This window comes from Orcinus orca, chromosome 9 (genome assembly GCF_937001465.1).
Source record: "Orcinus orca chromosome 9, mOrcOrc1.1, whole genome shotgun sequence".
Taxonomy (NCBI): domain Eukaryota; kingdom Metazoa; phylum Chordata; class Mammalia; order Artiodactyla; family Delphinidae; genus Orcinus; species Orcinus orca.
Window position 1 is genome coordinate 4,593,219 of NC_064567.1, and position 14,540 is coordinate 4,607,758.

General features: G+C 44.6%; 1 protein-coding gene across 20 annotated transcripts in view; it reads right to left on the bottom strand.

Annotated features, from left to right (window-relative positions):
- Positions 1-14,540, bottom strand: part of LOC101289752 (actin related protein 3B) — a 176,149-nt gene that overhangs the window by 128,651 nt on the left and 32,958 nt on the right. For 12 of the 20 annotated variants that reach the window (XR_007479398.1, XR_007479400.1, XR_007479401.1 and 9 more), the window contains 4 exons: positions 6,304-6,399; positions 5,286-5,393; positions 3,312-3,455; positions 359-532 (listed from right to left, as the gene is read on the bottom strand). Coding sequence is in view for 15 of the 20 variants with exons in the window: in XM_049715166.1 (XP_049571123.1) it covers positions 359-532; positions 3,312-3,455; positions 5,286-5,393; positions 6,304-6,399 (522 nt within the window). In the remaining 5 variants the exon portion in view is untranslated. The other 8 variants (XM_049715169.1, XM_049715168.1, XM_033408290.2 and 5 more) reach the window with 8 other exon arrangements.

The window sequence follows — 14,540 nt, forward strand, 5'->3', positions numbered from 1 at the left end:
TTACATGTTACCCTACTCCCATACAAAGGCAGATTGCATTCGGTCCCCGGGATTAACTAGTTTTCATATTACTATGGATTGATTTCATTTCCATTATCTTCTATTGCTCTTAAAGCTTCTCCCTAATCACTCATTATCTCTAACGGAGAACCAAGTCTAAAGAGGGGCATCAGTCAAGCAGGCAACCTGCACAGGGGCTGTAAGAGCTGCAGAGGGTGCAGCGTGTATCCCAGCGTCCTCACGACAGGCGGCCTGAGAGCTGCTCAGGAAACCCCACTGGGGACTCTCCGTACACACATGAGGTGGCAGTATCGCTCCACATGTGCCATACCTCACACTCAAAAAGCTAACATCTTACCTCCGGGTGAAAGAAAATCTCAGGGCCCAGGAACCTTTCGTAGCCAACATCTATAATGAACTTCTTCTGGTTGACTGCATTGATCCCCGTGTACTGTTTGATCCACTTCTGAGGATCCACATCATACTTGGCAAATTCCTTGACGATATCAGGGCAAATGTAACAGTATTTCTCCTGCAGACACACACAAAGAGATGTCACCAGAGTCTGCCCTCTGACAAGTACCCAGCATCAAACACCCTGAAATGAGTCCCACACGCACACAACTCCAGTATGGACGTGTGGCCAAGCCTCACAGACTTTTCATGACTATGCTCTGGACTTGTAAATCTGCTTCCTTTGCAGCTCGGCTATGAACCTCAGCCTTACCCTATCAAATTTTGCTGCATATCATCTGAAGTGATGTCTAAAGGTATCCCTCTCCGCTTTCCTTATTCCTCCTGGGCCCCTACACAGCGCCTGGCCGGGCACACACCGCCGTCCACCCTGCACCAGTAGACCGCATTCCCCACGATGAATGCGGTGGATCTCACCCCCATGCCTACCACGGCCCACCGGTGGGTCGTGAACCTGCTGTGCAGCCCGACACAGCACGGTCATCAGCTCCACGACAGTATTCACTGAGTGCCTAGGCACACGGGATGCGCAAGTGAACAAAACACACACAGACCCCTGCCCACTGGAGCATACGCTCTGGCTAAGTCAAGAGAGTAAAGTGACAGCCGTGATATGTAAGTAAGTGACACAGCACGCTAGAAGGCGGCAGGTACCACGGACGAAAGAAAAGGCCCACTTAGGCAGGATGGAGCTGCCGTACGCCCATACACGGGAAGCCACTCGTGGTTTCCACCCCAGCACCGGACCAGCCTGACAGGTGGAAAGTGTCTCCTCAGCATCTGGTGACGCTCGACTGGGGATCTCTGGGTCGATCACCTGTCCTGAGAGCTAACCTCAGCAAAGCAGCAGGTGGCACTTGGGTGGCAGATTCTGAAAGCAAGCTGCCTGTGGGAAAGGTGGGCTTTGCCCAACACCAGGCACACAGCTGGAGCTCACTACACATTTTAGAAGGACCTCTGAAGGTCTTTTCATGATACTAAGTTTAAAGTTCCTGAGAATCCCTGAAACAGATCCTAATACCATCCTTGATATACTTTGTCGAATTATAAGCTACACAACCCTGCTCACTGACAACAGAGCGAGTCAGTCCACATGACTTTAAATCTACAGACTGGAGACAGAGACATTACATTGCCTTAAGAGGCCTGGTCAACTTCTTAGGGCACCTCAGCTGGCTCAACTGATGGCATGAAACGCCTCCTTGAAGCTGGACGGAGAGCAGCCCCGTCAGCCCGAAGTTCTGGACTCCCGCTGCAAGGACAGTGTGTGCCAGAGCCCACCAGCCTCAGGCCCACCTGTGACCCTGGGAGTAACAGGATGCAGGGGCTCTAACCACCCTTTCCAGGATCTCCTCCATCACAGAGAGAAGTGAGGTGAGAACGAACAGCAGGGTCGGGGCAGCTCACCTGCTAGAACACAAGGAGTCTCTTACACGCCCGACCTTCACTGCTGAGCGACACACTGTCAGGGCCGGACTGGGCCAGCTCCAGGCTCAGGGCCAGAACCGGACCCCAGAGAGCCAGCAAGTGAAGGAAATGCCTCCCGATCATCACACTCAGGGCTCTGTTCACCCCACGTCCACCCCGAGGGTCGGGTCCCAAATGTGAAAGAGGGCGTGGTGAGGGAACCTGGATCAGAGATCCAAATCTCTTTCCTTGAAGAAAGGCAAGGAGAGGAAGAGGAAAAGTTGGGGAAATATTTTATTCTAAAAAGAAAGTCTTATGCTGCTTCTATAACCTTCCCACCAGAAGGAAAGGACGGGCCCTGATGCCCCGGCTGGGCATTCGAGGTGCTCCCGTCCTGGGCACACGGGGCAGCAGGCCCCTCCTCACAGGAGCCCTGACCACTGCCAGTGCGCCTGGGCTCAAAACACCTGTGTTCACCAGGAGTGGCGGGTGAAACGCGGGAGTCCCGCCCCCGCCCCATGCTTCCTTTCCTTTTAGCCAGCCCGGTCCTGGGTGCTTAGTGCGAGGAAGCCAGGGAGCAGCAACGGGGGCGCGGGAGAACAGGCTAGACTCCCCTGCGGCTCAGAAGCTAAGTGTATGCTCAAGGCCATGTGTCGTCCCCACGTTTAAATTCTTCTCCAGAAGCAAACAAAACCCTTGCTCCTCATCTATATGAAGATCACGCTTGTATTACTAAGAATCTCTTGCATTTTGGCTTAAAAAAAAACACAATAATTTATCCTAATTTTGCAACCTGAAAAGAAAGCTCCTTTCAACAGGGTCTGTCAACTGCTACATACAGAGTCGTACAAAGACCAGACTGATGGATCGGGTCAAGCAGGCATTTTAAAAAGGAACAATGAGCCACTTTTCTTCTACTCTTACGGATTTAATTTTAAAACCTCCTGTAACTTTTCCGGCATGGTAATTACAGTCTGGAAACTACATGTGGATTCTGCTCTATGATCCCACCCTAGAAGAGCATTGCTCTGAACGGTAATTCACAGGGCACAGAACCACAGACTACAGGTACTGGGAGTTAGTGTGAATACTGGCTGACCTCACAGGATTCCTAACGGTCGCTGCTGCTGCTGCCTGTTCCTTATTCTAGAAATGAACTTGGAGGGAGACGTGGGAGACACGTCCAGCTAACTGAAGGTTCTACCTGCTCAGGCGCCAATGAAACGATGCTGTACTGCGTAGGGCGCTCAATCCCAGCGATCGGGCTGTTCTCATGTGTAGCTGGAAGCTCCACAAGCGTAAACAGATCGAGACCCACATTCGTGGGGAGTGGGGAGGAAGGAAGGTGAGGGCGGGGAGTCTCGGCAGCAAGGGAAGCACCCAAACACCTCTCTCACCCGCAAGCCAGCCCCGTTTGCTCCTGCTCTTACCTTGATGGCTTTGGCAGTCTCCAGCGACTGCTCCGGAGGAATCCCCACCTCCCGCTCCCTCAGCAGCTGTTGCATGAAATACGTAATATCTCTCCCTGCGATAGGGATGTGTTTGATGCAGCTCCCAATGACATACCCTTCTGCCTAGGAAGAAGAGGAGACAGACGGTGTGTGAGCGACTCCAGGAGAGAAGGGCTCCCTGGGCGCTAAGTCAGTCTCCCGCCCCGCCCGCGTCACTGCATTTACTGAGTCCCCACTCTGTGCACAGCTCAGGCCTGGAGGTCTTTTCAAACGACCACAGGCACAATTCCGTTAGTAGAACCGGAGATGCCCTGTAAGCCACCAAAATGACGTCTTCGTCAGGAATGTGAAGAGAAAAACCACAAGAAATGGTTCATTTCCAAAAAGTACTGCCGTTTGTGAGAACAATCGATCAATCATTTTTTTCTTCCTCTAACAAAAAGGAAGAAGTTTTTCTATAAAATCATTAAAACAACTATAAATCGACCTGTATTTAAAAGTCAACAATTTGGCTAGCAGGCAGGACACGGCTTCTAACAACCTGGACTCAATCCGGTTCCACGTCTGTGGGCTAAGTGACCGTGGACACATCTGGCAACATGTTTCATCCTCAGTTCCTTCATCCATAATATGGGGCAAACGGGGTTTATAATACAGAATTCATGAAACAGGGTAAGTCCAGCTCACAGCCCTGTTTGGGACCAGTAGTTAGGTACTCAGTAAATGGTCCCGTTTACTGTACAAAGAGCGGCACTTGTTAGGAGTGATTCTGGCCAGTTCACCCAAATGCTCCGCCGTGTGAGACCACGCTGGGAGGAGCTGCGATCCTCTTGCTGGGCCACCCCCTGCCAGCGCCAGGAAGGGAGCTACAGCTCTTTGCCCACGGCCCGCAGCTCGGCGCGAGGGCCCACACCTTTTAAAAGGAGCTATACACACACACACACACACCCCATATGTGCAGAAAATATGCCTGTAATATACATAAATAACTAGTAACAGGGCTCTCTGAGCAGGGGGCCTGGAGGAGGAAGATGAGAAGGAAGAGGAGGTCTGACTGTCCACTGTGTGTCCTGTTGCAGGCAGCTTCGATTCATCTTCAAAAAAGCAAACTTCAGGGGCTTCCCTCGTGGTGCAGTGGTTGAGAGTCCGCCTGCCGATGCAGGGGACACGGGTTCGTGCCCCGGTCCGGGAAGATCCCACGTGCCGCGGAGCGGCTGGGCCCGTGAGCCATGGCCGCTGAGCCTGCGCGTCCGGAGCCTGTGCTCCGCAACGGGAGAGACCACAACGGTGAGAGGCCCGCGTACCGCAAAAAAAAAAAAAAAAAAAAAACTTCAAATAATCCATTTAAATAGTCCACTGGACCGAAAGAAAAATATAGACATTGTCTCTTGAACCTGATTTAGGAATCATTTCTCTAATATTTTGAAAATTAAAACCAAAAAGTGACACTGCAGAGCATTCTGCAAGTCAAAAGGAACAATCTCCCCTTCTTGGCTCTTAAATAAATTTTGAAAAACAAGAAGCGATTTCTCTAAAGCATGAGCTGGGTAAAGCCGTCCACATCTTGTCACAGAACACAGAGCTCATCCTTCAGAGCGGTCGTGCACCACACCTACTGATACCCAAGCTGACAGCTCAGAATGTAAGCCAGGAAGGCCCTCCTGGTGATGTACCCCCAGTGATCAAGCAGAGCCCTGGAGACCCCAAATGACTGCTGACATCCTGACTGCAGAAATTTCCCAGCATGAATCCCAACTTGCCAGCACCAAAGACACTGGTTTTCTTCTTCTTTCTCACATACCTGAGTTTAAAGACTCTTGTTACCTTTGCTAAGTACAGTTACGGTTTCTAAAGTGGTATTTTAATTACGGAAGGGTTTTTTCCTTTAATCTCTCCCCTTACTTCCAGTCGGGGGAGGCCTATAGAAAGTGAAGCACTGAACACTCTGCTTACCACTGGGATAGCATGGGTGACCCCATCCCCACTGTCGATGACGATCCCCGTTAACGTACGTTCGCCCACTTGTCGCGAGGTCCAAGACGCTGCTAAGGCCAGCACTGCCTGCACCAAAGACATGGAGACCATCAGCATTCGGAGAAACTCTTCCCAAGGACTGCACCTGATTGTTCTCAGGTTCAATCAATAAGACCTTTCTTACGAGTAACTCTTTCCCTTCCCTATCCTCCATCTTCCCCCCAAAATTCAAATTCCAAATTGAACAACTAACACGCAAATTTTGTATACTTCATCTGGAGGGGTCAAGTTGTCAATAAAATAAATCAAAGTTTTGCAAAGAAAACCCAGAGAGAATCACCAGAGGCAACAGCCTGTGCTATCTCCCAAATTAATTTTCTATGCAACTCCTTCTCCTTTTTCTTAGAAGGGACTGGAATATGCAGAAGACATTTTAGGAGATACTTTTTAAAAATTTATTCCCCAAGATCCCAGTCAATTCCCTTATACAGGGTGGCAGATAAATAACGACATCCAAAACCAACAAAAATCCCCACACTAAGAACAAGTAGCTTCAAAGGAAGTCCTACAAGCTCATGGAACCACAGGAGCCCAAATCCCAAAGGCGGAACCCTCTAGAGACATATGTTTTGTTTTTTAGCAGATATTATAGTATCTTTCCTTTTTTATGATCAGAAGTGAAAGAAGCCAAAAAAGAGCCATCATATCAATCTTGTCACCCAGAGAAGAATACATTAGATCCTAAAGCACGTAAAAAGACAAAAGCTGGACAAGCTCTATACCAGCAGTAAAAACATGAAGATATAAATCACAGAACATGGTCTGTACAGTGTTTGAGTTCACACCTGAATGGGGTGGGTGTGGTGTGTGTGTACGGTGTGGAAAAGGAAGAACGCACAGCACAATCTTACAACAGAGGCCTTGAGAATCACCATTTCTTCCACTATTAGACAGCTAAGGTCATTTGGGAATCGTAAAAATCACTTTGTTTTTTTACCTGAACTGCAATGTAGAGTCCTGGTACATTAAATGATTCAAACATAATTTCTGCAAGATATTCTCTGTTTTCTGGTGTGTTCAGTGGAGGTTCTGTCTGTAAGAAAACATTCACTGTATTTAGTGTTCACCCAAATTTCATGTAACTATATCAGAATCATAAAAAAGTTAACCTAAAAGCATGTTATAATTAGGATGCTGTACAACTTCCTGATTTGACAGGTAGCGCACACCCAGAGCGTACTCTAAAGAAATTTGTACTTAAAGAAATTGTCTTAAAGAACTTTGGCTGCGGGGCTTAAAAGCTTTGACACAGGGCTTCCCTGGTGGCGCAGTGGTTGAGAATTCGCCTGCCAATGCAGGGGACACGGGTTCGTGCCCCGGTCCGGGAAGATCCCACATGCCGCAGAGCGGCTGGGCCCGTGAGCCATGGCCGCTGAGCCTGCGCGTCCGGAGCCTGTGCTCCGCAACGGGAGAGGCCACAACAGTGAGAGGCCCGCGTACCGCAAAAAAAAAAAAAAAAAAAAGCTTTGACACAGCAGAGTAAAGGCCTCTCTGAACACTTCTGCTCTTATTAACCACCCCAAAACAGGAACAAGTTAGAGAAAAGGGAACTCTACCTTCGATAACATAACAGCCAAACACCCTGAAACTGAAGAGCCCGGCAGCAAGTTGCCATGGGTAGTAATAATCCCACCAAGACAAGTGAGGATGCCAAGAGGGAACACCGGTGACTTCAGACCCCAGGCAAGCTACACAGGTCTCCAGAGGGAGGAAAAGCAGTGAGCCTTGCTTGGAAAAAGACCAGTTTGAGCAGAACAGCTGAGAAGCCTCCCTCCACAAGCCCCACCTGCCATCAGAGCACAGGCCGCAAGGTTAGACGAAGCATCTTTGCCATCAGCTGCGAGGCAGAAAAAGCTGGGCAGAAGCAGCTTCACCCAGACACTGCCCCCCGCCCGGCCTCAACTCACACACACAGCCTGTCCAGGAAGAATTCCCCTCATTCAAAGATGAGGAAAGAACACAAAGAAACCAGCCAAAGACCATATAAAGACACTGAAAGAAAAAGAGAGGGAAGAGGGGAAAGTAACAGGAAAAACAAATGGCAGGCAAAAAAACATGTACCCAGAAAAATGTAAAAATACAGCAGATGAAAATCATGATGAAGACATTTCAAAAAATTCAAATATCTATTTTAAAATAATAACCATTATCAAATAGGAGGAAATTAACAGGATTACAGAAAGATAAAAAGAATAAATAAACCTGCTTTTTTGTCATTCAGCAATAGGTTGTGAACATTTTTCCATGTCAATAAATATGGTTATACATCACATATTTAAGCTGCAAAACAAAGAAAGAAAGAAAGAAAAAAAGAATAAATAAAAATTCTCTGGACCTTTTGGCAAAAACTCCCACATTACCCTTTGTTATAGACTGAGCTGTGTCTCCCAAAATACCTAAGTTGAAGCCCAACCCCCAGTGTGACCGCATCTGGGGACGAAGCCTCTGGGGAGGTAATCAAGGTTAAATGAGGTCATGGGGGAAGCCCTAATTCGAGAGGACCAATGTCTTTCTTTGTAAGAAAAGGAAGAGACACCAGAGAGCTCTCTCTCGCACACGCACAGAGGAAAGACCGCATGAGGACACGGCGGGAAGGCGGCCATCTGCACACCAGGAAGGAGGGTCTCACCAGAAACCAACCCTGACAGCACGCTGATCTCGGACCTAAAGCCTCCAGAACTGTGAGAAAACAAATGTCTGCTGCGTAAGCCACTCAGCCTGTGGGATTTTGTTATGCTTAGTTCGAGCACCTAAAACACCCTGAAAGCAGGAAAAGTACAGCCAGCCTTGGCCATCAACACAGATACGTTTGTAGCACTGGGACACATGGGGCCACACTTACAGAGTCTTCAGGGCAGGAAGGTGTGACCCAAGAATTCTACATCTGGCCACACTGCCAATCAAGTATGTTGCAAAAACAAAGGACCTTTAAACATATAAGAACTTGGGAGAATTTGGTTCCTATGAAGCCTTCATGAATTAACTATTAGAAGATAAGAATGCAGAAAGTATGGCCAAAGACTCACAGTGAGCAATTAATCCATTTAAGATGTAGGAATAAAGATTCTTCTTTCCAGGGAATAACAGCTATAGAACAGAATGCAAACATTATAAATTAAAACAGCAGAACCAGCATCAAGTTGGGAGGTACAGATGGAAGGAGAGGTATAGATGGAAGGAGAGAATATAGACATTGATATCCTCATACCATGGAATCAAAAGATAATTGTCTTATTACAGAGTATCAGAGACATCAGTAAAGCTAAAGTTGTAAATAGCAGAATAAGTTTAGTAACATGATCAATCAAAAGCAGGTGACAGAGGAAGAAAGAAAAGGTAAGAAAATGTGGAAATGTACCAACTTGATCACTAAGCACAGTAGGAAGTAATCACACCTAAACAAACACAGGTAAATATATTATACAGAAGGATAGTTACATTAAAGTAGTTTTAATGAATTATTATGAATTATTTTTATAAATAATAAGTCTTAAAATACTAATACATAAATAAAACACATTAAAACCAGAAAGCAAAGCATATAGTAGAACAGCTGAACTAAGGCCACACACACCTGTCGCACAGTGGCAGGCCACACCAGCCCGGTTAAAAGGAGAGCTTGTCCCACCTTCAATTTTACTAAGTTTAGAAAGTGATTTCCTGTCTCGGTGTGTAATGAGCACTGACCTCACAGGAGTCTAAATAAAGTGCTCATGGCAGCACACAGCATGTGGTGAGTTACTGTTACTAAAATCATCAGCAAGTACCAGTGAGAAACTCACTGAAGACTAAAGTCTCTTAGCTAAGACCACGAAACAAAATCAAATTACATTCTCTAGGCAAGAAAAAACAAGGTGCCTCAGAGAGGTCCAAAGTCAGCATTGCTTCCAAGATCAGAAAAAACCTTGGGACTTCCCTGGTTGTCCAGTGATTAGGACTCCATGCTCCCAACGCAGGCGGCCCGGGTTCGATCCCTAGTCAGAGAACTAGATCTCACGTGCGTGCCGCAACTAAGGAGCCCGCAAGCTGCAACTAAGGAGCCCACATGCCGCAACAAAGACCCGGCACAGCCAAATAAATAAATAAAATATTAAAAAAGAAAAACCTAAATGCCCACTCACTAGGAACTGATTAAACAAATTATGCCACATCCATAAAACGCTACACTTTGCAGCAATTAAAAAGGATGAGCTTTTTGCGTGCTGGTATGAAACAATCTCTATGATAAACAGTTAAGTGAAAAGAGAAAGGCATCTCCACACTTTACACATCCTTAAATGTTCTTCTGTATCAACAACTTTTTTATAAAAAATCAAGGTGTATGGGGGCGAGGAATAGGGAGCTGTTCAATGGGCAGAGCTTCAGTTCTGCAGGATGCGAAGGTTCTAGAGACCTGTCACACAACAATGCGAATACAGGTAACACTCTGAACTACACACTTAAAAAAGGTTAAGGGAGTAAATTTCATATGTTTTTAATCACAATTTTTAAAGGTTTTACAATAAAAAACAAGGTTACCACCATATGTGTATTTCATTACCATTTTATAAAACAAGATTATGGATTATGTATAATCCATATGCCTGCACACAATTATCTCTGGTTAAGAACCGGTAAAGGTGTTTTCCTCCAGGAAGGGGATCTGGGGGGCAGCACAGAGCTGGGAAGGAGACACACGTGCACTGGAAATCCTTCTGCACCTTTTGAATTCTGTGCTGTGCATGTCATCGCTTCAAACAAATAAGCAAGTCTGGCTGTCAGCTCACTGGGGCCTTTAGCTTAGACTCTTGTATAGCAATGATGGAAAGCTCAAATGCAGCGCCCCAAGTAAGTTTTAATTACTGTGATTAGAATCAATATATAATATTCCCTGGATGGGAGAGAGAAAGCAATCTTAAGACATATGTGAGAAATAATAAAGTCATCAAAAGCAGATTGTAAATAAGGGATCTGAAAGTCACCCATCAACAACATAACTTATTTTAACATTCCTACCTCAGGGGGTTGAGATTAAATTTGTTAATACCTTAAAGCGCCCAGCACATAGCTGGCGCTGTGTTATGATTACTATTTTAGATTTCTTGCATTTAAAGCACATGAATAATAGCTGCACCTTCCAACAGTACTGGCTACAATGTATCTCCTTAAAGCACCTCCTGTCCATCTGAAAAACAGGCCTAATAACTACCCCCTCCCAGGGTTGTTGGTGGGATTAAATAAATGAGTGAATACATGTAAATACTTGGTGAGGGGAGGGGCAGGGCACATAGCAAGCGCTGAATAAATGTCAGCTATACCATCAATAATGTAATTCACACCAGAAGAAATTATATATATTAGCTACAGAGATCTATAAAATCTTTTCTCACCATGAGGAGAAATGCAAGCACCTTAATAAGTTAACTTTAGAAACAAAGCATTTAAACTGAGCAGAGGGGAAAAAAGGATCAAGAGAAAAAGACTAAAAAGGCATGAAAAGTGTGAGCACAGTCGAGGAACATTTCTTCCCCGCTGGCTAAGAGCTGCCTATTTGGTTTGAAGCAAAAAGTGAGCCTACAGGAGACATTCCCAGCAAGAAGTAGATTGACCCTGGCTCCTGGATTCTTCCGGGTTTAAGTCCAGTGTCAAATGAAGTTCCAAATATATCCCAAATGGATGAAAATTATGTATAAACATCAAAGGAAAACAGGTTTACTACATAAAAACTTACAGATTCAAAAACATAATCTACAAAGGGGAAAAAAAAATCAATTGAGAAAAGAAGTATCTGCTCCTGACAAAAGCTTCCTGTCTATTATAAGGAAGAGTTCACAGTATAAACAAAGTGTGATACATATAAAACCGAATATTATTCAGCCCTGAAAAGAAGGAAATTCTGACACATGCTACAATGTGGCTGAACCCTGAAGACATTATACTAAGTGAAATACGCCAGTCACAAAAGGAAAAATACTGTAAGATTCCACTTATATGAGGATCTAGAATAGTTACAGTCATAGACACAGAAAGTAGGATGGGGGGGGGTGCCAGGGGCTGGAGGAAGCAGGAAGAGGGAGCTATTCTTCAATGGGGTCAGAGTTTCAGTTTGGAAGACGAGAAAGTTCTGGAGACGGATGGTGGTAACGGGTGCACAGCAATGTGCATGTACTCAATTCATCAAACTGTACATTCAAAAATGGTTAAAATGGTAAATTTTATGTACATTTTATCACAAAAGAAACTTTTAGGTAAAAAAAAAGATCATAGAAATCACAGCAATAGGAAAAGCAATAAAACACTGATATGTACAAAACACAGGACATGAATAGGCAATTCACGAAAGAGAAAATACAGCTAATAAACACATGAAAAAATGTTTAAGGTCAAAGTTATTAAAAATGCAAGTTGACAACAAATAATCAAAAATATTAATCAATTCTGACAAGAGTTCTAATAATGTGGCCTCTAGTACACTGAAGATTTCAGCGTGAAATGGTATGCTAAAGATTCAAAATTATTAATACTTCTGTACCCCCAAATTATATATAATTTTTATACTTTTAATATAAAAAATGCTAATATAGAAACCACTGTGCAAAGATTACTTTATATTACTTCTTAGAAAACCAAGAAATTGGAAACAAAAGTAAACATCTAAAAATAGTGAAACTGCTAAACAGGAAATATTCACTGGATAGAGGATTGTATAGCCATTAAAATGAGAATTATGAAAAGAGTGTAAGAAAATGGGGGAAGAGGGACAGAGGACACAATATTAAATGCAAAGTCATACAAAAACATGGGTGAAAAGATTAAATGAAGATATACTAAACGTTAATATTTATGTTAATGAGATGTAAAAAGTCCCACAGATATCTTTCAAATTTTCTAAATCACACTTACAGTTCTATAATAAAAAAAATCTTTACAAGAGTTGTGAAACCCTGGGTTACAGCCTGTGTGTAAAGACCACAGAAACTCCCAATACAACTTCCTGATCTATTTATCCAGACGGAGAAACTCACAGAGGCAAGACGGCAACACAGAGCAGAAGCAGTTGCATCTCGACATGGCTTTCCTGGCCTTCTGGCTGCCGATGGGGATGACACTCGCCACATCCAGCCAGAGTTGTGAAGACAGTTGAATGAATTCTCGTCTTGCCACTGTCTTCATACCTGTAGTCACATCATTATGGAAGGCACTGCAACTTGCCTACCCTGTACCCATTCTCCCTTCTGCCTTAATGACAGACCACTGATCAATCACAGGCCAAGAGGAAAAGCATTTCCCAGACTTCCTCATGGACAGGGGTGGCTAAGTGAGTAAGTTCTGGCCAATAAGAAGCAAAAGCTGATGGATGTGGCTTCTAGGAAAGCTCCTTACAGGGGTGAAGGCAGACTCAAGCAGTAGACTCGCTTCTGCTTGCTCTTAATGCCTTCTTTCCTGGAATGCAGAGGTGATGATGGAGCTGCAGGAGCCAGCGTGGGGTCACCAGGTAACCGTGGAATGAAAGCCATACGCTAGAGATACTAGAGCACAGAGACCGCTAATGACAGACACCAGGATGCTGCCCTGCCAGCACTGCCCTCCCTACTACAAATGTATGTAAGGAAAATAAAACCCTTAACTTGCTAAAACCAATATTTAATTACTTGCTGCCAAACGATTCACCATCTGTGAAGAATTTACATTAAAACCTACATACTTCTATTTAAGGGAATGTTTACAGTGTAATTAGGCTCTCCTGGCTCCTGAATCAAATTCAGCATTATTAAAGGCATATTCTTACGGGTTCTGAGAATCATAATCATAAACCCATTTTTTCCTCAATCCTCCATTTCTTTTATGTTTACCACCAGTAACTGTTCCTTTAGGAGACCAATTTAAATGAAACTTTCCCCAAACCATTATTTACAACAAGATCTAAATAGGAGATATCAAGTTTTTCTTATTTTTTTTAATACTGAAGCATATGATTAAAACATCACATGAATGCAAGTTACACAAACAAATTTATTCATAATAATGGTGAAACATCATCTGGTATGAATTCAAAAATAAAGAATTAATCCGTTCCATAAAACCAATCCATATTTCTGGATAAAGACAGCAAACTGAACACATGTACCTAATACTGTTCCACCCCCAAGCCTCTCTATAACTGCAGTAAAGAAATCTTTTTAAAAATATAAATCCTGAAGGGAGGGAGACCAGGAGAGGAGATAAGGTACCGTAAGGTGGAAAGCACGTGGGCCAGGGGTGACGGACTTAGCATACCCAGGGCTGTCAACCTTCGCACTGGCTGGTGGCTTCCGTACTGGACACAGCAGGTCTACTTCATTCTCAAGAGCCAAGAAGGCAACTATTACGGCGAGTCGGGACTTACCACATGTCATGGACCACATGTCATGGTCAGCTTGACTAGGCTAAGAGACACCCGGAGAGCTGGTACATCATTTCTGGGTGTGCTTGTGAGGGTGTCACTGGAAGAGATTAGCATTCAGCGGACTGAGAACAGAGACACGCCTTCCCCAATATGGGCGGGTGTCATCTGAGCCACTGAGGACCCGAATGGAACAAAAGACGAAGGAAGGGCGGTTCTCTCTCTCTCTCTCTCTCTGTTTAAGCTGGGATGTCCGTCTTTGCGGCTCCTGGCTCTCAGGCATTCTTGATCAGCACGTGCTGCTTGCTCTTCCTCCTTGATTCATATTCAAAAAGCCTGCCAATCTCTTCTAAAGTTGTAACTCGATTTCCACTCAAGAGCACTGCAATTCTTTAAAATATATGCTTCTGTTTTGAACTCTGGGCACTTCAGTGTTGGAGAAAAGAGTAGGATTCCCATTTGCTATCTGCTCAATCCACATGACCGATACAGCCAAGTCTCTGAAACGTCTTGAAAAACGTGAGCCGTAATGAGCTCATTCTCACCTATATGCTCAGGCATCTGTTCACCGCAGCCAGAAAGAACAATTTGGGGGCTACTGAGGGACCTTTAATTTAACCCCTTTAGACTCTCTTATACCAAAAAGCATTATCTGATACAGCAGTTCAGTAAATGTCTTCAACTGACTTCTAGACTCGGCCATAAATCTCTATACCTGCTTTACTCCCCATGAACTATTCCATTAACTGACGACTAAGGGCATAAACCTGAAAGCAATGTACCATTCTCATTACTTCCTCAATCACATCATG